This window comes from Centroberyx affinis, unplaced genomic scaffold (assembly GCF_046629955.1).
Source record: "Centroberyx affinis isolate AG114_WGS23_722 - 3 ecotype Tasmania unplaced genomic scaffold, CSIRO-AGI_Caff_v1 ptg002557l_1, whole genome shotgun sequence".
Taxonomy (NCBI): Eukaryota; Metazoa; Chordata; class Actinopteri; order Beryciformes; family Berycidae; genus Centroberyx; species Centroberyx affinis.
Window position 1 is genome coordinate 50,803 of NW_027280768.1, and position 27,952 is coordinate 78,754.

At 44.7% G+C, this 27,952-nt stretch overlaps 1 protein-coding gene across 1 annotated transcript; it reads right to left on the reverse strand.

Moving 5' to 3' along the window:
- Positions 1-388: 388 nt before the first annotated feature.
- On the reverse strand, positions 389-27,827 carry samd4a (sterile alpha motif domain containing 4A; the record flags this gene model as incomplete). Its single annotated transcript, XM_071534487.1, has 11 exons — positions 389-2,474; positions 6,229-6,312; positions 9,266-9,392; positions 12,337-12,541; positions 12,896-13,014; positions 13,484-13,569; positions 14,453-14,699; positions 16,422-16,508; positions 17,236-17,345; positions 20,863-21,153; positions 27,231-27,827. Coding segments are annotated over 11 exons (1,982 nt in total), but the record flags the coding sequence as incomplete, so codon positions are not given.
- Between the last annotated feature and the right edge of the window lie 125 nt (positions 27,828-27,952).

Here is a 27,952-nt window from a genome sequence, read left to right on the forward strand (position 1 = left end):
CACTAGACAAACAGGAATCCATGTTAGTTCAACAAGTGGCGTCAGGAGCTTTTTTTTAAAATCTTTTTTACCACACTACCTCTGTCTGTCTACTGCAGGTTCAACGGTCGAGCGCGAGTCGTGCTTTGACCGACACCTCCCTCTACAGTCCATCCGCTGCCTGCTCAGTTTGATTCAACTCTATTGCACAAAATGTTGTTTGAGCCTCACTTGTTTGGATGCCCATTCAAAGATTTTAGTGTATCGCAGCACCAAGTGCCGAATACAAAAAGGAAATACTTGAGAATTACAAGAAACTAATAAAGAAACTAAACAATAACAATCAATAACCCCCCCCCCCCCCCCCGCGATGACATTTCAAACCGTTCCAAATCGATCTGAAACGCGGCGTTATGTGGAAACTGGGAAACCTCTCCCGGCTGTCGGAGCGAGCGGCTCGGACACGCTCGGTGACGTGAGGCTCGAAAGGGACGCAGAGGAGAGTTTACTAACCAGCTTATTTCAACATAAACCTTTCCTTATACAGTCTGTTAGCCAGACACAATAAACTGAGGATAAATATTAAGACACAGAATAAACATGAAATTCAGAAGTACAAAAAAAACAAATTCATTGTAGGCCTACACCGACAGAACAGACTGTTCAGAGAGGGCCATGTTACACAGGCAATTCTTGCAGCCAGTATTTAACCAGTACTTTTTTTCCCTAGCACTGACTCGTTGACCAGCAGTTATCTTTCCTCAACACCGCTCACTCCCCCGCCTGGTGGCATCTGCATATCGCCTGTGTGTCCATGGACCTCAGCGTCTGTTCAGCCTAGACTGCGTTTGGCCAGCAGGTGGAGGTAAGCGCTAATGAGACGATCTCTGGGAACACAACCCTTCATGGACTGACCGTGTCTGATATCTCCCATGTTGCAATGCTCTCAGCAACACGGTTTGATTGACAGCCAAATCAACCTCCTGGTTTATCTCCCCTCCTCGCTCCGTACTTCCACACAATTTATGGTCTTCCTTTCCTCCAAGAAAGATTTTTAGTTGCGACATGCAGCTTAAGCATATCACCCTGCTTTTGAAAAATAACTATACCCATTATCTGAACATGCAGACAGATCCCCCTGACGATACAGATGTACTGATCTCCCATTTAAATGTATAAAAGCCTACATTTTCCATGTATAGTGCCTACAAAGGCTATGAATTCAAAGAGTACATACATGCTATATATAAACAAAATGTAATTGACCGGTGCCAAACTCACTTCCTCCTGCGCTCACTCACATGAATAGACTCACAACATGATTGGACATGACATCATCTTCCTCTATCATCTTCAGCCAATCAAAGGTCCTGCCTCTGATTTCATTCTTTTTTTAAACATCCGCTTCCCTTTCCAGCATCACTTCTCAAACTCCCAGCTTGATTCTTTTCCTTTTCCTTCTACTTTCTGTGTCTTTCTCCTTTCTCCACGTCACTCTCTCTCTCTCTCTCTCTCCCTCGTCCCTCTTTACAACATTTGCTGTTCCTCTTTCCTGTTCCTTCTCTCTCTCTCTCTTGGTAAAGTTTCAAGCCAACATAGCTTGGCTGTTGGCAAGTAAAATAAAGAATAAGCACATTGGTTGTAAACTAGCATGATGGCTACTCATGGGACGTAAAGCAACTATGGTAAAACGCCAAGGCTTTACAGAAATATCACAACATTCATACCTGAAATTCATACATGTTTCTGTACCCTTTGAAAGTAGCATCATTATGTAAACAATAAATACATACAATACAAATAAATGATTTTTGCCACCCAATACTGAGCAAGAGGCTTTCCCGAGCTCCAAGAGCATCTGCACTAGACACTCAGTCCTCAGTCAAAACAGTCACAGAAATCCCAAACTTCCTTCTGCGTCCTTTAGCTTTGCTTGTCTTGTTTTTTGTGTCTGAGGTACTGTTATGGTTTTGAAAAATGCCACCTGCTGTGACAGAGCCGGGAGCTGCGGTCGGTGTGCTGGGACCAGAGGGGCGGAGAGGGGAAGGGCTTCCTGGGACACCTCAGTCTCACTGGACCCCGATCCACAGTCAGGCTTCTCCGTTCTGCTGAGGCGGACCGGACTGCAGTACTTCCTCCGGCCTGCTGGGGCGCTCTGCACACACTGTCCAGGCCATTTTCAATGCTTTTCTCTCTCCTCACCCAGACCCAGATGACTGTGAGCATGCTGGGATAGCAGGAAGTGTGTTTTTCCAACCCGATGGAAGGTGCCAATGTGATAGCTTGTGTTAGCCGTTTGCCGATTGGCTCTCTTGTGTTACTTGGACCCCGCCCAGTCCCTTGGTTGAGCTCTACCATTGGCTACGGGGCGAGGGGACGGGAGGGCTGGTGACCTCGAGGTGACTTATCGTGAGAGAGCCTCATGCACCTGCTCATAGTCCTGCTGCTCTCCCTCAGATCCTCATCTCATATCGTTGATGTGCGGTCAGCACCATCTAAAGAGGAAAAGAAAACACATTAGAATTCATCTCTGAAATCCTGAATCAGCAGCCACCCAAACAGTGTGGAGCCAGACATCCTGATGGAGATCAAACTCAGACTGAAGTCTGTTTGTCACAGTGAACAGTGAAGAGGCAGCAGCTAGTCTGCCAGCTTCTACACTACCACAGACGGATTTGTGCCAAAAGAAGGCAAGCGTTCACTTTTCTGTGGATTTCCTAAAAGAACTATTAGTCGCCTTCAACTTATTAAAAATGCAGTGGCATGGGTTTTTATCTGGAGAAGACAGACCATATCACACCAATTCTAAAATCTCTACACTGGCTTCTGATTAACTTTTATTGGGTTTTTAAATCTCTTAACGGTCTGGCACCAACTTACTTATCCGATCTGCTTGTTACGAGCCAAATAGATGCCTCGGATCATCTGGTGCTCGTCTTTTAACTCTCCCTACAGCCAGAAACAAAACGGCTGGAGAGGCAGCGTTAAAGCTTTTATGCCCCTCGCCTTTGGAACAGACTCACAGCTGATTTTTGAAACACCAATTCTCCACCAGTTTTAAGAGAAAACGTAAAACACACCTTTTAACTGCTGCTTTAGAGTATCTTTTGAACCATATTTCTATATCTATCCGTCTTTCTTTTTCATGGCCCTGAACTGTTCTTAACCGTGTTTGTAAAGCACTTTGAGTCACATTGTTGTCTGAAAAGTGCTGTATAAATAAAACTGTATTTGATTTGAAGTTTAGTAGTGATCTTACTGTGCCATGTACTGTTTGTGATTACGGACTGAAGCTTTTATGGCTTGGTGAACAGTGAGGGGCCCGGGGCCGCACCGCCACGACGGGGAAACAACACATCTGTCAAAATACTGATAGAGCCTTTCGGAGAAAAACAACAGTCTGACAGCTGTTGCCTCTGGTGTGGCTGCAGAGGAAAATGTTATCAAGCTATGTGCCGTGGAGGTTCTGATTTGGCAAAAATAAAGCCTCCATCATGATAGTGAAAGGGCAGTTTAATGTCAGTGTGAGCTGCTGTTGAAAAAGTTCAGACTATATGTGGGAATGTTGAGGGAGCAGAGTACATGATATATCAGACACAATAATTATGTGGCACAGTGTCAAGTGTAAACACACCAGGCTCAAACAGTTTTCCAAATCCCTTTCCACTGTTTCTGTTTCAGTGATTGGTAACACTTGGTTTGAACCAATCTGGTACCGAGATAAACATTCAGAGAAGCTCAATGTATTTATGTTTGTTCTCGGTCTGACATGAACTGAGGTTTGGGGGTTTTAAAGCTGCGTTCATTCTCCAAAAAGAAGTGGCTTGTCTGCAGTTTGATGTCGTTTTGGTGCGGTCGTGGCACAAACTTTTTGTGGCTTGTTTACCTTCCTCCAGCAGACAGTGTTTAGGTGACTAGTGGTTGATTCTGTGATGGTGACCCGCCACTTCACACCCTTCACCCGAATTTCAGTCTCATACACTCAGGGTGCGATCACACCTACAGTTTGTTTTCTTTGGTGAAGTTGAAAAGTTTATTTTGTTGTACTGTACTTTGGTTCACTTAGGTTCACACTGCCCAATTCCAATCAAACCAGGGCTTGTAAAAAAAAAAAAAAAAAAATGTCACATGGATTAATGAGTAGCTCATTTATTGAACAGAGTTTTGGTAAACTGTCTTCCTGCTAGGTTACAGATTTTGGTGACGGGAGTCGAAACAAATCTGATTCCAGTCCCTATAACTTAAGCTAAGCATGATGGACTTGTCTGCGCTCTTTACTATAATTTACTTTCTCTGATGTTCATGAAAAAATAGCTGAATATGAGCATTAGTCCAGACTGTGGTTTGTTATGCTAGGCTTTCCAAGCATGAGGAACTTGCTGGCTATCAGATGTCAATATTCGTCTCCCTATACCCATAAAACCTTAGGTTTTGGGGGCGTTTTGGTTCAGATTTAATTATTCAGTTACGCTCTCACTCCTAACGAACCGCACTGCAGTTTGCTTTGGCGACTGAGACTCGTATTTTCAGCCGACTCTGTGCCGTTATTTGGTGCCACCTGAGTTCGCCTGAACTGCTCCAAACATGCTTGGTATGAACGCACCTTCATTCTTCCAGTGAGTGGATCAACATATGATTGCCCAGTTGCCACATCTGGTCTTGGCTGGCTAGTTGGGTGGATGTTTGGGTGCGGGAGACTAGAAAGAGCCAGGACTGTAGTTAAGACCGGGTTGGCTTTCTTTAGTTTAACACACTCCCTCCTCCTGTGTCCACCTCTGCTCTCTGCCTTCCCTACTGCTAACCGCAACACACATACACACACACACACACAAAGCAGCACTTGTCCACCGCTCTGTGTTGAGCACTGAGGCCTACTGTCTGAGCCTGGGAGCTTGGTAGAGTGGGGGGGGGGGGGGGGGGGGCACCGACTTTATCCCAGGCTAAACTCCACTTCACACGGGAATGCTGACGCCGTTTCCTCCCCCTCCCTCCTGTGGCGGAGTCAAACTCTGGCTACAGCAAACCTGCACAACCAGGTCACTGACCGACTGACTGCACTAAAGCCTAGGTCAGAATACCAGACGACGAGACCAGTTCAGACTAAATGAAAGGTTTTGAGTAAGGCGTGCACACTAGGCGACGGGGTGAGGACAGGAAGTCACACACATGAAGACGAGGAATCACTCGCTACCCGATTCTGTCATTCAAAAACCTTTTCTCATTTGTCCAGAACAGTTCACTGCAAAAGCAATTACAAATTATGTGCTCTATCTTTTTCTTGTGGAACATACATTACAGTTTACATTTACATTACAAATATATTTTGAAGTGACATTATTACAAGGATAACATTGATGAAGAATTCTGTATGAGAATTGTCATACTTATGTTGATTGATGCTGGCATGTTGCCATTTTATAACATTTTACATGTGGTTTATTCCTCCAAATATAGTTGTATAGCAACGTATCAAGATTCAGGAGCAAGTGGAGTTGGGAATTTCTACTGATGTAAAATGTCTACATGAGTGGGAGCTGTTGTTGTTAAATCCACTTCTCTTCCGGTTCATTCTCTTTTTCTTCCCTGTTGAGCTGAATTCCCACTGGCCGTTGCCAGGATCGCTCTCAGATTTCAGTCTCAGTGAGTCTTAGACCGCTTAGCCAGACTGGACCGACCAAATCAAACACATTGGAAAAAACTCTTGACTGAGGCTCTGAGTGAGGCTCTGAAGTCTCCAGTCCTGAAGCTGTTTACACTACAGGATAATCTGACCGAGGATCGGGATTGGTCCAGTAGGTCTCCGAATCAGAGTTAAAATCGTCTAGTGTGACCTAGCCTGAACTTGACTGACTTGACTGTTGGACACTCTGGACTGTGTTCTTGGCTTTAATCACAAAGCAGACTTCCTGCTCTGGTCAGATCCAAGTGCTAGCCTTTACGGAAGCTTTTATGACTTGGGTCCTGGCGAGGAGACACTGTGGCTGACTGACTGCAGCCAGTGAGCTGTGGGGGTGAGAGAGACTGTGTGGTGTGTGTGTGTGTGTGTGTGTGTGTGTGTGTGTGTGTGTGTGCGTGTGTGTGAGAGAGAGTGAGAGATTGAGGGGACGGTAGCCAGGCTGTGCAGCCGAGACAAAGCTTTTTTCAGCCTTACATGTCCTTGAACCATGTTTAACCTCTGGAACATTTGAATCATGTGTATTCTAGTTAAATAAGCATGTTGAATTAAAGAAGCTGAAGTGTGTGTATTACCTCCCAAGGCGTGTTCTGTCATGCTCAGACACAGAGACTCAAGGCGATTGTTGATGTCTGGCTCCGTCACTGGTAACTGAAGATCTAAACAACAACAACAACAACATCCACACGTGAATAAAGTGCTACAACTGAGACAAAGCTACAACACTTTTTTTTTTTAATTGTTGTTTACATTCTAGCGAGCCAATGCCTCGCTAGAAAGATTTGTGTCTCAGAAATAAACAGAATGAGATCGTCCCTTCCCTAGATTTAAGTGTGAAGACGTCAGACTTGCCTCTAGCATCCCAACTAAGTAACTTTTTGCGTCTGCAGTCGATCTTCTACATGACAGAAATTGCCTACAAACTCAAAGTACAGTAGTTCCTCTTGCTGTATCGAACTGTGAAAAACCACACAGGATTTTAATGACCTTGCACAGTACACCCCCTCGTCATTCAGGGCCTTTGTTCCTAATTGAATCGAATCAGGATAATACTTGAACATTTTTTCCCCTCGGCATCAGAGGAGTTGGCAAGGGACAAAAGAAGTGAATTCAGATCAGCTACAAATCCCTGAGCAGACAATGGCGTCCACTCAACCAGAGTATAGCCTCCGTAATCAGATTATACCATGCTGCCAATTAACTCCAGCACTGGAGACATGTTGCATCAATACAATGAATGCACTGCAGCAATAGAGTCATGGTGTCTTTTGTTGCTTGGGGTGGTGTGTGTGTGTGTGTGTGTGTGTGTGTATTGTGGAGGTGGCAAAACTTTTCACCCACTCGCTGAGCGATATAGACAATATTAATGTCACAATAATCATCCGCAATTCTTTCAACATCGATATATAACAATCTGCTCACATATGCAAAATTACACGTTAAATAATCAAATTGACCTGAATTGTCAAATAATATTCTGTAATTAGATTCAGATTTCAATTAGTGTTTGCTTTTTAATCATTAATTTAGACTTGATTTTGTTATCACCATAACTCGTTATCATAACTCATTATTCCATCACAATATAATTCTACTGAAAGGTGATAAACCATAATATTATATATAATATTATAAATATGCCATAATTATTGCAGAGTTCTAATTAAACATGTATTCACCCTGCCAGACACATAAACACACCCCTCTCTCTCTGTTTTGAACTTTTTCTGCATGATGCTACATCATGGGTTGTGCACTTCACAGTATGCACTTTATGTACATGCACGTTATAATGTATGTACTTTATACGTATGTACTTTATCTTGATATGTGTGTGTAGACGACGCACAGTATGTGTTTCATTTTAATAGGTGATTCCACTCCTACCATGTGTTATGAGTGCGTGCTGAATGTTGAAATAACTGCTGTCTGCTGTAACTGTTTTTAAGCTGCAAAACAAATTGCCTCAGTCAGGACATTTACGTGTTCAATTCTATTTTACTCTTTCCCCCCCTTTTCTCCTATCAGCTCCCAGTTGCTGTTGGCTGCCTTGGACTCAGCTATCGATAGGATGGAGGCAGCTTTTCTTTTTTTTTTTTGGGAGGAGGGGGGTGGGGGGTGGGGCTATCTGGGCTTCAGTACAGCAACCCCTTCCAGCATTTCAGTCCTTAGCTGAGTCGTCAACAGGCCAGCCGGGCCAGGCGGTGAAAATCCCTTGTGGCCAGAGAGAAGAGCTGAGTTAGGCCCAGCAGTCCACACTGGGCTATTTATAGGCTCCAAATCCTGCCCCCCCCCCCAACCCCAACCACACCACACACTTACAGCGAGACAAACACACACTGAGGAAATGCGTGCACACACACACACACACACACACACACACACACACACACACACAGGAAAAACACACTTGTCCCCTCATCCCCTCATTTTCTCTGCTGTGTCTAGCTTAATAAGTCCCTTCATCTGTCCATTGGCAGAAAGAGAGATAGATACAGAGGGAGGGGTGTGTGTGTGTGTGTGTGTGTGTGTGTGTGTGTGGAGGGGGGGGCTCCAGCCTTTCCAATCACATACTTTGGCTGAGGTCCAACTCTAGCCAGCCTGCAGGGTGAATGCTCTGTGTGCATGACTCTGCAGAGTTGTCAAAAGAAAGGGGGGGAGGGAAGGGAAGGGAAGGGAAGGGAAGGGAAGGGAAGGGAAGGGAAGGGAAGGGAAGGGAAGGGAAGGGAAAGGAGAGAGAGAGAGAGAGAGAGAGAGGAAAGTGTGCCACTGTGCCCCATCCAGTCTGCACAAAGAGCCTCATTGTGAGATTCCCCTGAACCCCCCCACCCCCCTCTCTTCCTCTCTCACATACATTCCCCAATTTCCCCCCCTCTAACTGCCCTCCTCCCTCCTTCTCCTTTTTCATCCCCTTTTCCTCTTCATTCTCAAAAGAGGTTTTGGTGTGTGTGTGTGTGTGTGTGACAGAGGGGAGGAAGTCCCTGCTTGTCCTGTTACTGTCCAGTGTGCCTGCGGGACAAAGTCCAGTCAGCAGTGGCCGAGCGGCTAGCGGCAACAAGAGACATCCCATGTTGCGCTAAAATAGGCTTTATGTGCACCTCAGTAAGTACTAGGGATGGGACAACATGTCGAAATTCAATATATCGCAATACATAAATGTGACAATACGTCACGTGGGACAGAAAAATGAATGGTGATATTAGCTCCATTTTGCTGTAGTAATCACAAATGAGACAGCTTGACCATCACAGTTTCACATGCTCTCCATCCTAATTATATTATTTGCACTTTGTAATGACATTTTTAAATTGTTGTTTACAATTTACAAAAATGTACAAATTTAATAAAAGACCCCATATATCGTCAGACTGATATATCTGTCTAACCCGACTGCAAACAGCCACACTTTCAGGAATTGAGGAAAAACTAGTTGATTTTCCCTATTGTTGGCAATGCACTTTTAACAGTTTACAATGCGAAGGATTAGGGTTAGGTTATTTTTGAAAAACAATATTACTGTAGCTGTAAGTTACAGTAAGATGGTAACATTGGGGATATGAGGATTGTGGAGGACACTAGTGTTATTTGTGTGTGTGTGTGTGTGTCTCTTACCGGCTTGCTGGAACATGACCATGTTGTGAGGCGTGGTGTGGACCGGCAGGGAGCGGGTCCGCTGTACGGAGCTGTGGGTCCGGCTGGGCATGCTGTTGCTGCCCCCGGGGTTGGCGAACCACAGGCCCTGAGGAGCGACACACAGGACGACAGCAAGCTTACAGCAGGAACCACGCAATAGACAAACCCCCCCAAAACACAAGACATGTCTGATTTACTAACCCTAACCCAGGGAAGATGGAAGGAAGAGATGAGGATTTGACCGCTGCCGGTTAAAAAAAAAAAAAAAAATCGGAAATGCTGAACCAACAGTCAGACTGCTCAAAGTCTCTTAGATCACACATCTTGCCCATTCTAATGTTTGTGGAACAAAGAACTAAACCACTTCACCATGTCTGCATGCTTTATATGTTGAGTTGCAGCCACATGATTCACTGTTTGGAGGATCAGGCTATTTGTGTTAAACGAAGTGTACCTAATACAGGTGTACCTAACACACACCGCAGGTGTACCTAATGAAGACCGATATATTGGTCTAACCCTACTGCAAACAGCCACCTTTTCAGGAATTGGAATCAAGTCTCTATCTGTGTTAGTTTCATACTTCTGGATAAAAAATGATAACCGTCTGAAGGCACAAATCCCAGACCAGATCACCAACAAAAATCTAATCAATTGTTCCTTGGCCCAATGCCTATCTGTCCACCAAAGTTCATGGAAATCCATTTGTAGGTCACAGACAGACAAACTAACAGGGTGAAAACATAACCTCTATGGCCGAGGTAATAAAGTCTCCTCCCTCTCCTCTCCAGTGCCAATAAGTTAATTAGATAATTCATTCATTCAATTAGTTAACTGTGCTTAAACAGCCATAAATATTACGATAAACTACTGTAACACACATATGTGTGGCAAAGCAATTTTGTAGTCTGATAAAAAGTGGTGGGAATTTCAAGCAGGCCTTGCTCGTATTTTATGTATTGTTCATTACCTACACTACCAGTCTAAAGTTTGGACACACCACATTTTCATTCTTCATTTTTTCAATTTTCCACATCAGACATGACACAAAATGATGTGTGATGATGATTTCAAGCATTTAAGCATAAGCCTTTAGATCAAAATGGCTTTAAGATAATGAAAAACATAGAACATTAAGTCAGGTGGGTCCAAACCTTTGACTGGTAGTGTACATTATTGCTTTTCAAAGTTCAATCGCTCATTGTTAAAACTTTCATAGATCAAAAAGGTATATGAAATGTACATTAGCTGGAAGCAAGTGATAGGTCAAAGCCAAATTCTCTTCAATATTTCACCTCTCTCTCTCCACCCCCCCCCGTCTGGCTGTCTAGCCTATACCTAATGACAGTCTCAGACATTCACCACATGAATTCCTCACTGTAACCTGCCTATTATACGTTCACCACCCCCACCCCCCCAACCCCACCTCGCCCCTCCTCTCCCTCCCTCTCTCTCTCTCCCTCTCGCGGCCCTCCAGTGCTGAGGGCCAGGGAAAAACAGGAAATGCCTGTGCACTGTTCTCACTGCCTCTGACTAGCTCTCTCTCTCTCTCACACTCATATACATCCTCTCTCTCTCTCTCTCCATTGCCCCTCCTCCTCCTCCAACACCACAGCTACCTCTCCCAAACTATGACTCACACATTTCCCTCCCACCCTCCCTCTCGCTCCCTCTCTCTGTCTCTCTCTCTCTCTCTCTACACATCCATACTACAGTCCCACACAGGGAGGTCTAGGGTGAGGAGGAGGAACTTAGGTATTTCCTCCCATTGTAAGGGATGAGAGAGAGAGGGAAAGAGAGAGAGAGAGAGAGAGGGAGAGAGCGGTTCCCAATAAACTGGGCTGGGCTAGACCAAAGCGGGCCAGGTCGGGCCTGAAGCGGCTCCACAGCTCCTCCTGTTTGGGCGCTGGGCGCTGACGCAGGGCCTCTGGTATGTGGGGTGACCTGCCTACGAGTTCCATCCACCAAACACCACCGCTACTCCTCTTCCTCGCCCCGCATTTTTTCACCGTGGGATTAGGGAAAAAAAAAAAAAAAAGCCTATTTCAGGAGAATACGTGCTGAAGAAGGAATTCTGCTGCCCAGGTTACTGTAAACATCCTGGAATGTATTACTATACGCTTCAAAATGTTCCTCCGTCTGGTCACGAACACTGCTGTGTTCAGTGTCCCAATCGCTAAATACACAAATGATAACACCGTGAACTTAATACAAGAGGATTTCTACACTAAAGATCTGTAATCCACAAGTCTTTTACGACATAATCTGAGCCATTCATTCCTATCTGCTCTCTCTGACCTTCTCAACAGACCAGGCAGAGCACGTGATAACACACTACATCATATAAAAATGTTTCATGACTCTTGAATCCATTGAAAATCTCCTCAGGATGACCGTTCTGTGTAGAGCTGCATCTTAAAACAGTTTCAGAAACGACCGGCAAATTGACTCTTCTGTATTGACTCCCTCGTGTCCCTTCTGGTTTAATCCAAGCAACCAAAACCACGGGTGAATTTTGAAGCCAATCCTGAAGTGTAGCAGCAGCAGTTCCTCTAAAGTCCACTAGAGGCCGGCTCCAAAAAGACTCCAACCCCAGCCCAACTCTATGAAGTCAATGGGACCTGCAACCCAACTTCAATCAAAGTCAATACATTTCAAAATAATTGTGTCATTAACAGGATAGAATGGATATAAAACGGGGTTGTTTTCCTAGTGATTGACAGGTCTGCTCTGCAGATGACCCAAACTCCGCCCCCTCCACCTTGGCTCCACACTCTGCCTCTCTTTGGCTGCTCTGGCTCCAAAAATTGTCAACATGGCGGCGACCGTAAACACAATCTCCAGGCTTCAAATCGGCCCTTCAGAACCCAATGGGTGATGTCACACTCACTACTCCATCTGTTTTTATAGTCTATGGTTTAACCCAACCGTCTCCCTTGCTGTGTCCCTGCTGGACCCCTGCTGGTTTGACTCCCTGATCTCCTTGCTGGCTTGACTCCCTTGTCTCCCTGCCGGTTTAACCCACCCGTCTCCCTGCTGGTGTGACCCACCTGTCTCCCCTGTTTGAGGCCAGTGGGGGTGCTGCTGGAGCTGCGAGGTGTGGGTCCCAGCAGACCCCCGCTGCCCAGCAGGCCCAGCCTGGCGCCCGGCAGGCTCCTGGAGGGCATCTGGAACTGGCGAAGGCTCCTCCTGGCCGACACGCTGCCCCCCACACAGCCAGCGGTGGGGAGGGAGCTGGACTGACCGAAGCCACGGCTGGAGCGGGACGAGACCGAGGGGGAGGTACAGGAAAACACAGGTTTAGTTTATGATAAGTATACTGGTACAGCGGTTCTGATCCTGAGTGTCTGCACTGTGACTTGCTGATTGTTAACCAAGCAGCATTTGTGCATTCTGTGAGATTCAAATGATAGCCAAACAGCAGTTTCATGTGTGCCATAATACATGAGCAAGGGAAATTAACTGTGTACTGCGTACTGTTTTCCTCAATTTTTAATACTGAAAGTATAAAGTAATATTGAAAGTGAAACGGTCTGATTTAATGGGTTTTCATCTCAGGCCTTAAGGCAATAGAAACTACAAAGTTTGAGTGAGTACAGGTGTATGTACCTCCTCTGCTGTCGGTACCCTGCCATGTCAAGGAGGGTTTTCCTTGGAATGGACCGGAACAGCCTCTGGACCTGTTGTTTCCATGACAACAGCCTCTTCTTCTGCGTCTCGGTGAAGGACTGATGGGAAGGCAGGGAGGGGGGAGAGGAGGAGCGGAGCAGATGTTGTTGGGAGGGAGGGAGAGGAGAAGAGGGAGTAGGCAGCAGGGATGAAATGTTGCAGAGAGCATGACTCAGGATTTTCAGGTGTTTTTTGTCTCGTCAAATGCCGACTTCTCCAGAGTTTTATAGCCTGTTTCCTCAGGGCAAATCTAACGCAGGATGCTGCACAGTTTTAAGATACATACTGAAAGTGAAATTCAGCTCCAACTCTCAGTTTCAGACAGACATGGACAAAATTGTATGTGCGTATAAATGTGTGCATGTACAAGAATGTATAGTTTGTGAGTGTGTATGTATGTCTGGGTGATGTACTGCATGTGTTGTTTGCTGGTCATTGTATTTTTTGTATTTTGTTGATTATGAAATAATAGAAATTGCTATAAAATAAAAAAAGAAAGAGTGTGTGCATTCCAGAAGGTGTGTGTACCTCATGGATAAGGCACTTGTCGATGAGTTGTAGGTAGGAGCTGATGTTTTCCTCGTCTGGCCTGGACACCAGCAGCTGGGTGCAAACTGGGGGAGTGGGAGGAGTCAAAAATAAGGACCGAGGACTCTACTGAGGACTACAATATGGCAACATCTCTCAGTCGATGAAAACAATCTCAATCTCAATGATTCCTCTTATCGGTCATTAAGCGTTTTGAGCAGGGCACAGTGAGTTTGCTAGTGCAGCTTCATGGCAGCCTTCTTCAAAACAGAAGTTGCTGGAGACCATTTCTTTAGAGTTCCAAAAACGGCAAATAAAAGGCCATAAAATGTCTCCAAACAGCTTGTGCAGCATAAGCCAAGTGTTCTGAAGGCAAACGATTGCACGGTCAGTCCAAAAGTCCAATAATTACCTCATTATTTCCCAGATTTGCTGAACTTGTTCTGCAAGGCAACCTTCACTACGGCACTGCCTTCAAGTGCTGTCAGAAATATTGTACTTACGAGCACACTTGAACGACCGAATAAAGTGGTGAATATAGTCAGTGGAAAATATTTTGTTTTTGTTCCCTGATGCTGACCTCCAATTACTTGCTTTTTTTCACTTGGTCTTGTATTTTGTTCTCTAAAATAAGGCTTTATGCCAAATATGACTTTTTTGTTTTGAAAAGTAATTCAGACCGGAGACAGAGGTAACTCTACACAGCAGTGTGCTTTGTGAGTAATAAAACAAAGTTAACTCCACTAAAGCTGTATGTAGTCTTTTACCCCTGAAAACTTTTAGTGTAGGAATCGATAAGGGAATCAATAAAGAATTGGATCGATAAGAAGAATAAAAAATGGCACCGGAATCAGTAAAATCCTAACGATAACCAACCCTAATCTCAACTGACAATTTCATCTCAAACAGGCCAGTGTGGCAATATGAATCATGTCTGTTTGCTGCTACCATTGGCGCCTGGTGGCTCACCTTTGCCCATGACCCGTGTGAACTGTCCGGGCAGGTCGCCCTCTGCGATGAGGCTGGTCCCGGGCTCCGCCTCCCCTCCGCCGCCTCCTGCCAAGTGGGAGCCAGGCGCGGCGCTCTTGCCCTCGGGGCTCAGCAGGGGGCGCTGCGGGGAGGCCTCCTCGCTGCCGCCGAAAGCCTTGATGGGCGTGACGATCATCTGGTGGAGCTCCTGTAGTGGGGCGCGCAGGTTACTGCCCTCCAACACGTCCTGGTGGTAGGGAGGAAGAAGAGGTGAGGAGGAGGAGAGGTTTGAGGAGAGTAAAGGAGGGGAGCAGAGGAGAAAGAATGAAGAGACAAACTCCTCCTCAACAGGAACAGGAAATGTGATCTACGATGGCGCTTTGGCTACGTTCACATTACAGGTGGAAGTGGCCCAAATCCGATTTTTTTACCTAGATGTGACACAGATCTGTTTTTTTCAGAGCAGTGTGAACACCAAAAAACATCTGGAATCTGATCTTTTTAAATCAGATTTGGGCCGCATTCATATCGGCCCCTAGATCTGATCCATATCTGATACGCAGTAATGCGACCTGAGTCTGACCGGTCGGATTGAAGTTCACGTTCATGTTTTTACCTCTCACTCCACAGCAGGTCACTGTCTGTCACTCTGTGTTGACCCACTTTAGAAAAAGATGGAGGAGAGAAAAAACATGGTAGTTATCTCCATCAGCAGACAAAGCCTCATCCCACCTCCAATGCAAATATTCCTTAAAACTGACGCTTGGAGCACAATTTCACTTTCACCAGCTTCCATGATTTACTGTCTCGCAAATGTGACGTCATTTGTTGTTGTTGTTCATTTGCACATGCGGGTGGCTTCACAGTAGAGGTCCGTTCATATGGATCACTTTTCAAACATGAATGAGAACAGGTAAGACATTGGAAATTGGAACTGAGCGTAAGGGCCTGTAGTGTGAACGTAGCCTTGGACATTGATCCGAGAGACAGATCTTGCGTGCCGTTTACGGAGAGGCACAGAATGAGGTTATGTAGCTTCAGGCCAGTTGTGTGTCGCCTATAATGTCACAAGAATGTGAAGGTAATCGCTCTAGAAAATTCTGTCACTTATGAACGACGGGGTGAAAATTTCTCACGAGAGAGAGAGAGAGACAGAGAGAACACTCTGATCCACACTGTCATGTGATAGCGTAGAGAATAAAGTAATCCCAAAAATACATGCATGTTGTTTTTCCTTCGCTACTTGTGTCCCCTTGCATCATATCACCCCCCCCCCCACACACACACACACACACACACACACATACACACCCACCTCACCCAGCAGCGCCTTACATGAGCGGTGTGTAAACCCAAAATACCAAGCAACAGGTGTCCAGTTTCCCCCAGCCCTACAAATGCGGCGGTAACAAATTTTAAAATGAAGCGTTGGTGAAAAGGTTAGGCCTGAATTTAGCCGGCCCAAGAAGACCCTCCTGCGGTTTGCCCTTGAGCGCCATTGTCTTGCTTCGGAGGCTGAGCGGCGGGGTCGGGACAGGGGGCTGCGGGGGGGGGCGGGTTTAAATGTGGAGCCCAAAACTCTCCTTCCTGGATTAGGTGTTCCCTTAGCTGCCATCTCAGATAAGTAACACTGACTGAGACTGTCCCCCTTCACTCACACACACACACACACACACACACACACACACACACACACACACACACACAGGAAAGGGAGGGTGGTGTCCTGTGTGACTCCACTAAGGTTCAGAGTTCAATCACCATAAAAAACAAGACTTCTAAATTCAAATCACTTCACCCTGCTTTCCACTGGGATATCTTGGGAGAGACAAAAAAAAAACCCATCAGTGGCCCCATTTCAGGACCTGAAGATTTATCTAAGAGTGATTTTCCTGTGTGGAGATGAAGAGGAAGAGGAGGAGGAAGAGGAAGAAGAGGAGGAGAAGATGTGGTGTACAGTCACACTGACCTTTTCCAGGCAGCGCAGCAGGTTCTGCCTCTCTTTGAGCTTCTGAATGCTGATGACGATCTTGTGTCTCGCTCCTTTGGTGACATTCTGTTGGAGGGAAGAAAGTTTCAAAGATCCCTCCATTCAACTGCAGAACACTAGTTTATGGGACTGATATCTATTCCTTGAGATAAAGAGATACAATATGAACAACCACTGGGTTTTTAAGGTGCTTTTCAACAACATTACCCTCTTTGTTATTTAAGGTTGGCTGGCTAAGGCGGCGGTCACACTGATCCATTGTGTCTGTCCGTCTCTGTTCATTTCAATTAATTTCGAGCCATCTGTTGACCGATGACGATCCGTCTGTCAGATTTCCATCGCTTTTGACACACAGAAAGTTCAACCCAGCTGAACTTTTTTCTGGACGGACGGATTCGTCACCGTCCATTCAGCCAATCAGAGGCGTTTCTACATTTGCTTTGGAAAAACTAGTGCCGAACACAGCGACAACAGGCTGACCAAAACAAAGATAAAACAAAGAGAGCCTGGGGTAACATTGGGATGACTGGAGGTTTTCCAGCTCAGTTTCTTATTGAATTTATACTGTAGAGTCTGTTTCTATGAAGTAGCTCAGTTATGAGCAAAGCTTCCTGTTCTTCTGCCTCACCAACATGTTGATGGTCAAAAACAAACCAATGGACAGAAATCTACCATAAATTCTGTATGTTTTCTCTCTCGTTTCTCACAGCAGTACTTTATACAATATGGCAAGGTGCAGGATCCGAGGTGTCCTCTCCTGTGTGTGTGTGTGTGTGTGTGTGTGTCTACAGACCTGTGACTCTAGCTGCTGTTCAGTCAGTGACATCATCTCATCGTAGGTCATGGTGGAGAAGAGAGCGGCGTACTTATGGAGACGGAGACTCTTCAGCCACGCAGGAACATCTGTGAAGCAGGCCACACACACACACACGCACACACACACACACACACACACACACACACACACACACACACACGCGCACACACAGACACACACACTTCAGTTTTGGCTCTATACTGAAGCAGTGACATAAGGCAAGTATTTTCTAACTACGTTGATCACTGGATGTAAAAAAAACCCAACAACTTTATTATATCATACTTCATTATTTAGTAAGCCTTAAATCCTGACTTCATCACTGCTGCAGACGTAAATATAGTCTCGAGTCAGTATAAATAAGACAGGAAACTGCATCTGCAACAGAAAATGCTGCTGCAATACAGTCCACTCCATCCTTTACTTCATTCCAAGTAACATTGATAGTTAATTTTGATATAACATTGATAGTAATATTGTCCTTCTGAGTTCTTTTCCGTAGTGATGTCGCTCACTTGCTTCTGGTTTCTTTTTGGTAGACTGTAAATTCGCTTCTGACAAAATGTAATGCCTCGTTCCCGAATCTATCACATTCCATGTACGTCATCTTCAACGCAATGACACCCCCAGCTGGTGGGAAAAAGCGGTCGAGTCGTACATGTAGCAAATGTTCTCGACAGATTTTAAACCTGAACTACACAGCATAAGCGTAATCCGAACTTGTTGCAGCACAGCATTTTATCCTGCTACACCAGGTCTGTTCTTGTTCTGCCCGGTCTGCTGGTTATGTTTAGCAGAGTACTGAATCAGGACTAGTATAAAGGGTGTGTATAACATAAATTCACATATGTGTGTGTGTGTGCGTGTGTGATAGTTTTTTTTTTATTCATTTCAGTATACAACATTTCTGTGTAGCAAGTCACCTGTCAACATTAAGAAACACATGCTGTTTGCAAGGGGAACAACTCATCTAATGCTTTGTGATCACACGTTTAGTCAGAAACAGCTTATTGGAAATGCTGACATGCTTACTAATGCTTAGCTAGTCCCTACTCATAATGCTGAGAGTGGTTGATAGTTGTTGAGACGTGCTCATCTTTGTGGTAATTTGCAGTTCAGAGAACTGGTGCTGATTTAGCTCATTTTTTGCTTACAAGTTTTAATTGCAGAGAACAAACAAATTAAAGGGGCCCTATTATATGAGTTTAGATTTTCCTCTATACATACAGTATGATCAAAGATGTTAAATGGTGAAATCTGCTCAGCAGTGAATGAAGATAAGCCAAAGGGAGATGTGTGTAAATACTCCAGCACAGCACTACAAATGTTTCCCCCCACACTGATTTGGTTTCAGTCTCAACCCTACTGCAGCGTTTCATCATGGACTCCTGCCTACAGATCAGAGGTGTAACGGCAGTTCAAAACCAGTCAGTCTGCCACGTGGGGAACTGAACATTTTCCATTTGGCCAAGGGAGTCCATGTAGACTGACATCAGGGCTCAGACACGGCGGCTCTGTAACTGCATGGAAAGCAAGTACTTGTGCACTGTACCTGTGATAAGGCCTATAAGGACAGCGGGCATTATGGGCAGGCTAAGGAAAAAATGTGTGTCTTTAATTCAGGATACCTAGAAGTTTGTTTTTTTGTTTTTTTCTCACCAGGCACTCACCCAGTGGGGGAAACACAAATCTACCGTATATTGGCACTAACGGATGACTGAACAGTGTTAACATTCCTTTCTGAAATCAAAGGGTCCAACGAAAGGTTGTTACCTTGGGGCTGTTGCAATGAAGAATTTCACCATTGCTTTTTGGTTAGCTAAAGGACAACATGAAAAATGCATCATAAAACAAGCTCATAACCTGTGATAAGCTGCGACCAGCTAGGCGCTTTGAGAAGGCGTGGTGGTCACGTCACATTTGTTCGTTTCAGTCTGTGGCTTCAATCAGGAAACTAAACTGGCACAATACAATTTTTTTACTTTAGGCTATATATTCATCTATAGGCACAGAGCTGGGCTCCGACACGCACATCTAAATACTGGATCATAAAACGTGTCTGGTGGACACTGGCCAACCCAAGATCTCAGGTGTGGCAAAGCTATACTTTGCCAACCCAGCTAACTGAAAATGCTGCAGCAGTCAGGCTCACAGAGTCTTTACAGCTGTGTCCTGCATTGGTACATGTGCAGTAAAGTTTTGGACTGACCAACGTACGTACTAGCTGCGGGTCGCAGCTAAAAATGCCACAAAACATGAAAGGTTTAACCCCAGTGCAGACAGCAATAGCCTCAGAAAAGGGTCTCCAGGGTCAGCAGCTCTGCAATTTGCTTCCCCTAACAAACTGCTCTGGCTGGATCAACCACTTCTCACAGCCGCTGGCTGGATGCCTCTGAGGCACACACAGCAGACAGTTCTACTGAAGTTGGTTTCCCAACGGCACTGTCTGACCTGGGGTCAGCTCTGTCATTTCTGTCTAATGGTAACAGTTAGGACTGGTTGGGTGGTAGTGTTCAGGGGAAGCTTCATCCCCAGGGTAGGTTAGCGAACTTTTCCATTCCCCCTAAATCATCTCACAATGACATTGAACACAGTACAGCGCTATTTCATAGAAAAACAGGGTTTGATACCAAATTCTAATTTATCGGCCGTGAAAAAAGCAAAATCAATAGGGGGCCATTAGAATAACTCTACAAGACTGCACACATGAAACGATTATAAAATCCACCAACAACTCCTCTAACCTGAGCCAAGTGCTGCTCTTGCCCTATCTGCCTTTAACTTAGGAGACAACACAGTATCTGTGGTTTTCAGAAAACCAAATTTAAGACTTTTTAAAGACCTTTTCAATGCTACCTTGCATGGTGAAAAAATAAGACCTGTTACAACTGAATTTAACACATTTTAACACTTTAGGACCTTAGATTTAGCTAAATTATTTTAAAGGTGCTATGTGTATCATTTTTAAACATGTATAATAACAATGAATCATTGTCAAATTAATTGTAATATAATACATGTAAGCAAATGAGACCATGATGGAGACAATTTGTAGCCTCTCTCTTGCGTGGTAGTTTCACAAAATTAAGACCACATTTCCCATAATCCTGTTGCAAGAGGATGTTGCTATTGGTCCCCCATCCTCCTCCCGGTATTGTTGTCTTTACTGAAGAGGTTAAACATGTTTGAGGTTGATTTTTCCATCGGTCTTTCGCTTCTTCCATCATCTGCCATGTCCAGAAACTGTGCCCTCTTCCTGTTTAGTGCTGTAAAGCAATATCCATTTGTGCCATAAAGCAATTCAGCAGATTTCCCAACAAATCCGACCCTGTGGCTCACATAAAATGCTGTGTAGACGCTGCCAGTCTTCTCAGCGATAGTCTCGTTTGTTTACAGCATTCATACTAATGTCTCAACATGAATGTGGTAATAATTTATTGATCTTAAAATGATACACGCAGCACCTTTAAGACTTTTTCAGGACCAGCGGTTACCCTGAACACTTGAATTGATCTCACCCTATTCTGTCTTTTTGTCTTCCTCGATGCTGCCTGCCTATCTGTCCTCTCTCTGTCGGTCTGTAAATCGGTCGTTCCCACTCACCCCTCATGCCGCTGCCCTCCTCGTGGAAGGTGCTACGATGCAGAGCAGAACCTCCTCCTCCTAGACCAGCCTCCTCCAGATGCTCACTGCCTCCGCTGCCCGAGGAGGCGATGCTGCTCTGGGGAGAGAGGGGCGCATGATCCGGGGCCGGGCCTCTAGGGGCCCGCAGGTCCTCCTGAGACAACCAGACGTGGCCCAGAGCCTGACTGCTGGGGCCGCTCATGGGAGGGGTGAGGGACACCGAGCGCTTCAGGGGACTGTGCTGCTGGCCGCCGCCTCCACCCGTCAGGACTGCAAGACAGGCAGGGCAGGTTCAGACTGTTAGCGAGGGCTCTACTCAGACTGGAGAAATGATAAAAGGGAAACTGCTGTTTGCTCACTGTCGAAGGAACTCTTATGTTTAGGAGGAGAAAATGCACCCTAGGTACTGCAGACAAACATGTAACACACGTTGCAGTTTCTCCCCACAGTTTTCCGCTCTTAGCGTTTACACCGATGTGAAAATTGAGGCTAGCTGAAAACAATGGGACATGGGACAGGGTTAAGTAGTGGTACCTTGAATTCGATACCGGTGCCATTACCTAACAAGCCAATCAGCAGTCACTTTAGGTTTTCAGAACAGGTAAGGCAATTGTATGAAAAACAATGTAAGATTAACCATTAAAGTACCAAACTTTGGCACTGAATGCTTTAACATATTTGGGAATACTGCTGGTGACAAAAAAGCACCAGCAATCGCCACTCAGCCCCAACATTGATGCAAGATCACTCTTTTGCTTTGAACTGTCAAGAGTGATATAATACACCAGGGCTTCCCAAACATTTTCATGTTAAGAACCGCCATGCAGATACGCTTTAGACCATAGACCCCCATCCGATAAAGGTTTGTTCCATGGACCCCCATCTGTCAATACTGTAGGAGAGGTAACAGTGGGGAGAGTGAAACCTCTGATCTGAATATTCTTTATGCTATGTTCTAATCAATGAAGTGCCAGTGTAAGCCATTTTGCTGAAATTGCCATCTACTATTGGCTGATCTTTGGTGCTAGGTGATGTCACCACCTGTTGTACTCTATAGAAGGTGACATCACCTGGCACCAAAGATCAGCCAATAGCAGATGGCAATTTCAGTAGCATGCTTTTTACCATTAGATGTCACGCTTTACACAGATTTGGGTTTGGGGTTTAGTTACTCTTTAAGGACTCCTGGGAGTCTCTTGGCTTTAGTTTTTAATCACAACCATTATCAATATTAGGCAGATCCTTACATTGGATGGGTAACATAACTGGTCCAAATAGCTCTGAATTAAATGGATGAAAGAAACTAATATTGCCTAACAATGATTCAGGGATTTAACAATATTATCTTATGTGTTTATACTTTCTAAATGATGTAATCAAGTTAAGTCTATTCTCCTGTTTATATTCGTACCGTCTAGATTTAAAATTTCCCCTTCACATGCTTGCTTTGGCCACTCAACTTAGCAGCTCAATGATAAAACCTCTCAAAAGAGGCAGAATACTAGTACTAAGAATATTTAGTGATCAAAATTACTCTTCATTATGGACACTTATGGCTGGGCAATAATTCAATATCATCGTTTATCGTCCTTCAGTAGAACCATGCCATGATGAAATAATGATATTGAGCTACACATTCCTCTTGTTTATGTACATGCTGTACTAAAGCAATGAAATCCATTTCTCACTGACTGATTTTCCACCACGAAGCTTTCTCCTCTTCTTTCCATCTCTCTCACCTTATTTCCCTATCAATAATTGAAATCTCTGCTGCTCGGACGGCATTTATGCTGGAGAGCCACTGGGGTCAAACTAAGCCAACTGTTCCTGTTTGGTTTAGGAGGTGGAAACCCAGTGAGGTGGTGGAGGAAAATGGGAACTAGAGAGGGTGGTCAAAAAAAACAACAACACAACTTTACACATACACAACAGGTAGGCCTTTCTTTACTGCCCAACGAAAGCTGCTCTGGCATCACGGAATATTCCAGAGGCGGCTGGAAGGAGGTAAACAGAATAAAAAGATGGAGAGCAAAAGAGAGCTTTTTGTGTCGCCGCTCTGACGGGGTAAGCTGCCACCAGTCCTCCAGTCTCTCTCCTCCTCCTCCTATATGCGGTCCTCTTACTGTTGGCGCTATGTATAGGACTTCACGGGCCCCGTTTAAAATAGGTGCCCAGCTAACATTACAAGTTCCAGTCCCTAAATATTAGCCATTTTCCCTAAATACAGTCTCCCACAAAGGCTGCCTTACAAGGGAAGGGATGGGTGGTATGTGCTGCTGTGGCTTGGGCTAGGGCTGAGAGTATTGGGGGGGTGGGGGGGGGGGGTGGCAACAGGATGTTCTATCAGTAGCATACAGGTTGATGTGGTTGGACAATTATACCCATGTATTCATCATCACAGCCAGATGAGCAGAGTGTAATGGGAGGGGGGTTAGAGACGTGGTAGCTGACTCTGAGTAATAGGAATAAAGCACTAAGATACTTAGTAATCAAAATTACTATTGTATTCATTATGGATGCGTAGCAATAATTCATTATTATCGTTTATTGTCTTCTAACAGAATCATACTGTGATTAAATAATGATATCAAGTTATCGTGATGCACAATTCTGCTGTCTAAATTAATGCTAATTAAGATCTCAAAATGACACCTGAAACAAATTAGGTTTTATCATACTTTATATTACTATGCTGTTCAATGTGATGAACATCAATGTGATTATTTAATGTGATTTTGCATATGTTAGCAGATACCGTTATGCATTGCTATGGCAGAACTTTTTTATGATTATCGTGATATTAATTTTGTCCATACCACTCAGGATATGAGTTTGGTGCCAGCTGGCCCAAACACTCACTTGACAAAGCCTTGTATAATTCCTGCTTTACACTCAACAGTAGGTTGCTGCCTGTGCTGCAGACTTTTGAACAATTAAACCAAAAGTCCTTAGATTTCTTCTGACATTTTTTTTTTGACTAAAATAACTTTGATCATAGAAAAAAATGACCCAGTGAGAACAGGAAATAGCTTGATTTGCCGCCGAAAGCGTTGACATATTTCGTCATTGTTTTCCTTTGTCTTCTCATACCGCTGAATATCTAGACAGGCATTCCAATTTGCTTGTGGTGCATTCAAGACTTCTACGCGTTTTCATTTGCTCAGAATGCCATCTGATTATTGTGTTAGCCAATCGTGCGCTGGTGGCCAGGGTAACTCTAGTTTACCAGTTGTGAAATCCTGAAGTCTTTTGTGTGGGACTGAAGCTGCTCGCAGTCCAAAATAAAATGAGGATCTTGCTTGGAGCAGTGAGCAGGGTTTTAAATGTGTCTTTATTTATAAACCCTCAGCTGTTTCCTTCATCTCCCAGAAAAAAACAGAGCCCTTGCATTCTTGTCTGGAAATATCCTGCTCCGACCATAGTTATGTTCAATTTCAACAGCCCTGCCCTGCCCTGTGTGTGTGTGTGTATGTCTTCCACCTTACACAGCCCATGTTCTCCAGTTAGTTAGAGTAGTTGCTGTGTGGGTGTGTTCAGACTGTATTTAGTGTTCAGAGTGTGTTTAGTGTGTCCAGCGTGTGTTTAGTGTGTCCGGAGTGTGCTTAATGTGTCCAGAGTGTGTTTAGTGTGTCCAGAGTGTGTTTAGTGTATCCAGAGTGTGTTTAGTGTGTCCAGAGTGTAGTTAATGTGTCCAGAGTGTATTTAGTGAGTCCGAAGTGTTAGCATGTTTAGTGTTACCAGAGTGTGTTTAGTGTGTTCAGAGTATTAGTGTGTTTAGTGTGTCCAGAGGGTGCTTAGTGTGTTCCATGTTAGTGTGTTTAGTGTGTCCACAGTGCGTTTAGTGTGTCCACAGTGTGTTTAGTGTGTCCACAGTGTATTTAATATATTTAGTGTGTACAGAGTGTATTTAGTGTGTCCAGAGTATATTTAGTGTGTTCAGAGTATAACCTGGATTTCAATTCAATCTCTTTTTGTTAGGTGTTACACACTTGCCCTTTGTGCCATTGTGTCACTGTCAATTCTGTGCAATTGTATCAAATAAGGCACAATTTACACCAAAGTCAATTCCTAATATGCATGTTATTTAGAAATAAATATGATTGTGGATGCAACAGAAAAAGTTCATACTCAGTCTTTCAAAGGGTGTAATGCTAAGCGAACACTTCCTTTCTGATTACCATAACTGCTTCCTTTGAGTCGTGTGCTACATTAAAGCCTAGGCCCCACTGGGTGATCAGCCGGCCAGACCGGACAGACAGGCTATCATCAGACCAGCCCACAGTAGGCGGCAGTAACCTCCGAGGTAGTGGGTTGTGCTCTAAGATGGTGGAGTGGTTTTGACTTGGCTTTGGAAGCACACAAACCTCTGGCGGGTCTGGGTTCAAATCCCCCGTCAGCCTGTTTCCACTCTGTGAGTAAAATGAATCCAAGCAGATAAGTCAACCTCTATCCAACACTAATGAATGATACCAAGAGGAGAGATTGGTGGATCGTTTTAAACTCGTCACTGAGGGCAGATCAACAGACCCCAGCCATTACTCTGGGCTGATCTGAGGCATCCAGTCTATCACAGAGACACTAACCCCATTATGCTTTTAACTGTTGCATGAGACATAAAAGAGCAGTACCAAACTGATTTGTAGGATCTACAGTCTATACTACATTTGTATGCCCCTCCAGTGTTAAAGCCATCAATCTGAAGGAGCGGAGATAAGGAAATGAAACTGTGTGTCCTTTCAAGAGGACATCTTGAAAGGACACACACTAAATGTGAATATGGCATGTTTGAAGGATAATTCTTTATTCTTCATGTGATAGCAGACTGAATCCAACTCAACTCAAACCAGTGTGGCATGTGGTGGTGTACTGAAGGTTGTAGAAGTGGGCCCCTGATTGAGCAGATGAAGAGATAAAAGTTTTAGGAATTAGCATCCTTTATTGGCCTATATACCTTACTTCTACTGAACATCATGTACCAAGTGTCATGAAGTTAAATTATGGCCAAGTTTGTGAGAGGTCAAGACCCTTCTCAAGTAGGACTGCAAGATACATTGTATTTTTATTGTCATTGTGTGATATGAATTTCTGTGAAAAACACATTGCAAAGGACTGCGATATCATGTGTAAAAAATTTAGTGCACATCTACATTGTACATTACGGTAACACGTTTGAGACGCCTTGCGTCAGACACAATGGTCAGACCGTAGTAGCCTAGTGAAGTCGACAACGTACACAGATCCAATTCCAAGAAGGATGAAATAGTCTGAAAAACCTTTCAACAACATATCTGCTCAAGGTTCAACTCTCCATCGCCCGGCGAGTCAGAGCCATGGAAGGCACACACAACATCCTGGTAAGTCATAGTAAATCTAACTAGTATCATACTAGTCATTTTCGCCGGAAGATGTATTTTGTAATTAGCTAATTTAACTAGCACAAATATCAGACCCTATGGGAACTGTAACGTTAGCTTGTGTAGCATTCCATGGGTATGAGTGTTACAGACAGATTTAGACTGTCCTTATGACTACAACTCTCAATTTGCTACACTGTATGACCATTACCAGAGGACCAACCAGGCACTCTGACTTCACTTGAGCACAGACTACTCTGAAAAGAATCATCTTATAGCAATATTCTACTTAGTTTTAACATGGGGGTTATTTGGCACTTGACCACCATGAAAACCAGAATATAAACTACTCACCAAGATCAGATGCAGCTGAACGAGTTTGTAGCGTTCAAATTTCTACTTCCCATTCATTTGAATGAGGCCACGAAAATAGCCTGAAAACTTTTAACATTGACCACGTTGGTGAACAGATTCATCAACAGATCCTGCTTTTAAGACAACAAAGCATCCTGGGTCTGTTGTCATTTTGCATTTCTATTCTTGCTTTACACAAAATTAGTATTTAACAATAAAAGTACATCCGGTCTCCCAAACAGGAACTATCTCTCCGAAATGGTATCCCTCCGCTATGTTCTCTTCGCTATTTGGTGAAATTATGTTAAAAAATAAATAAATAAAATAAAATAAAATGTTGGACCAACACTCAATTGAAAATCACAGTAGCGGGATCTGTTGTTGAATCTGTTCACCAACATGTTCAATGTAAGTTTCCAGGTTATTTTTGTGGCTTCATTCAAATGAATGGGAAGCAAAAATCCATAAGCTACAAACTTGTCCAGCTGCCTCTGATCTTGGTGAATACATGGTTTGGTCTCATTTTCATGGCGGTCAAGTGACGAATAACCCCCATGTTAAAACTAAGTGGAATATTGCTTTAAGTATTGTTGGTTAAAGAGCACAGATCAGCATAGGCAAGGAGGAGAGTGTACTCACTAGTGTTGCCGCCTCCACCTGTGCCAACCGTGTTGATGGTAGTGGGCACAGAGGATGATGGGTACAGCAGCAGGTGTCCGTTCTCACAGCCTTGCTGCTGCTGGTGCCAGCCTCCGCCCAGCCCCGAGTCCCTGGAGCCCTGCCAGCCGTTGAGCCGGTCGTCCGAGCCGTAGCGCTGGTGGTGATGCAGAGGGTAGAGGTTCCCCGACGAGGAGGTGTTGGTGGAGGAGGAGGATCCCGACGAGGTGAGGGTGGATGGAGGCGTGGACTGGTGGTGGGGGTGGTGCGGCCCGGCAGGGGGCGGCCTCTCCAGCGAGTCTCCTCGAGCGGCGGCCCTCTCCTCCAGGTGGTTGAGCCAGAGCGCCAGGGCGGAGCGGTCCTCCAGGGAGGTGGCGGGGTGGATGAGGGCGTAGGACAGCAGCTGGCGGGACTCCTCCAGGTGGCGGCCGTGCTCGATGGTGTGGGCCAGGATGCGCGGCAGCAGGCGCATGTATTCGCCCTTGGCCTCCACGTTGCCCGGTTTAAGCAGCGGGAGGTGGGTGAGGACGAGGGAAATGACGCGCTCCTTCGGCTCACCTTGCCACTGGCTGATCACCACTGTTGGGACAGGGAGAGGAGGGGAAACACAACGATCAGTACAGACTGATAACCGATTTACCTCAATGTGCGGAATTAACTTTTTGGCTGGTAAACAAAAAGACATTTTTACTGGTGAAAATAAT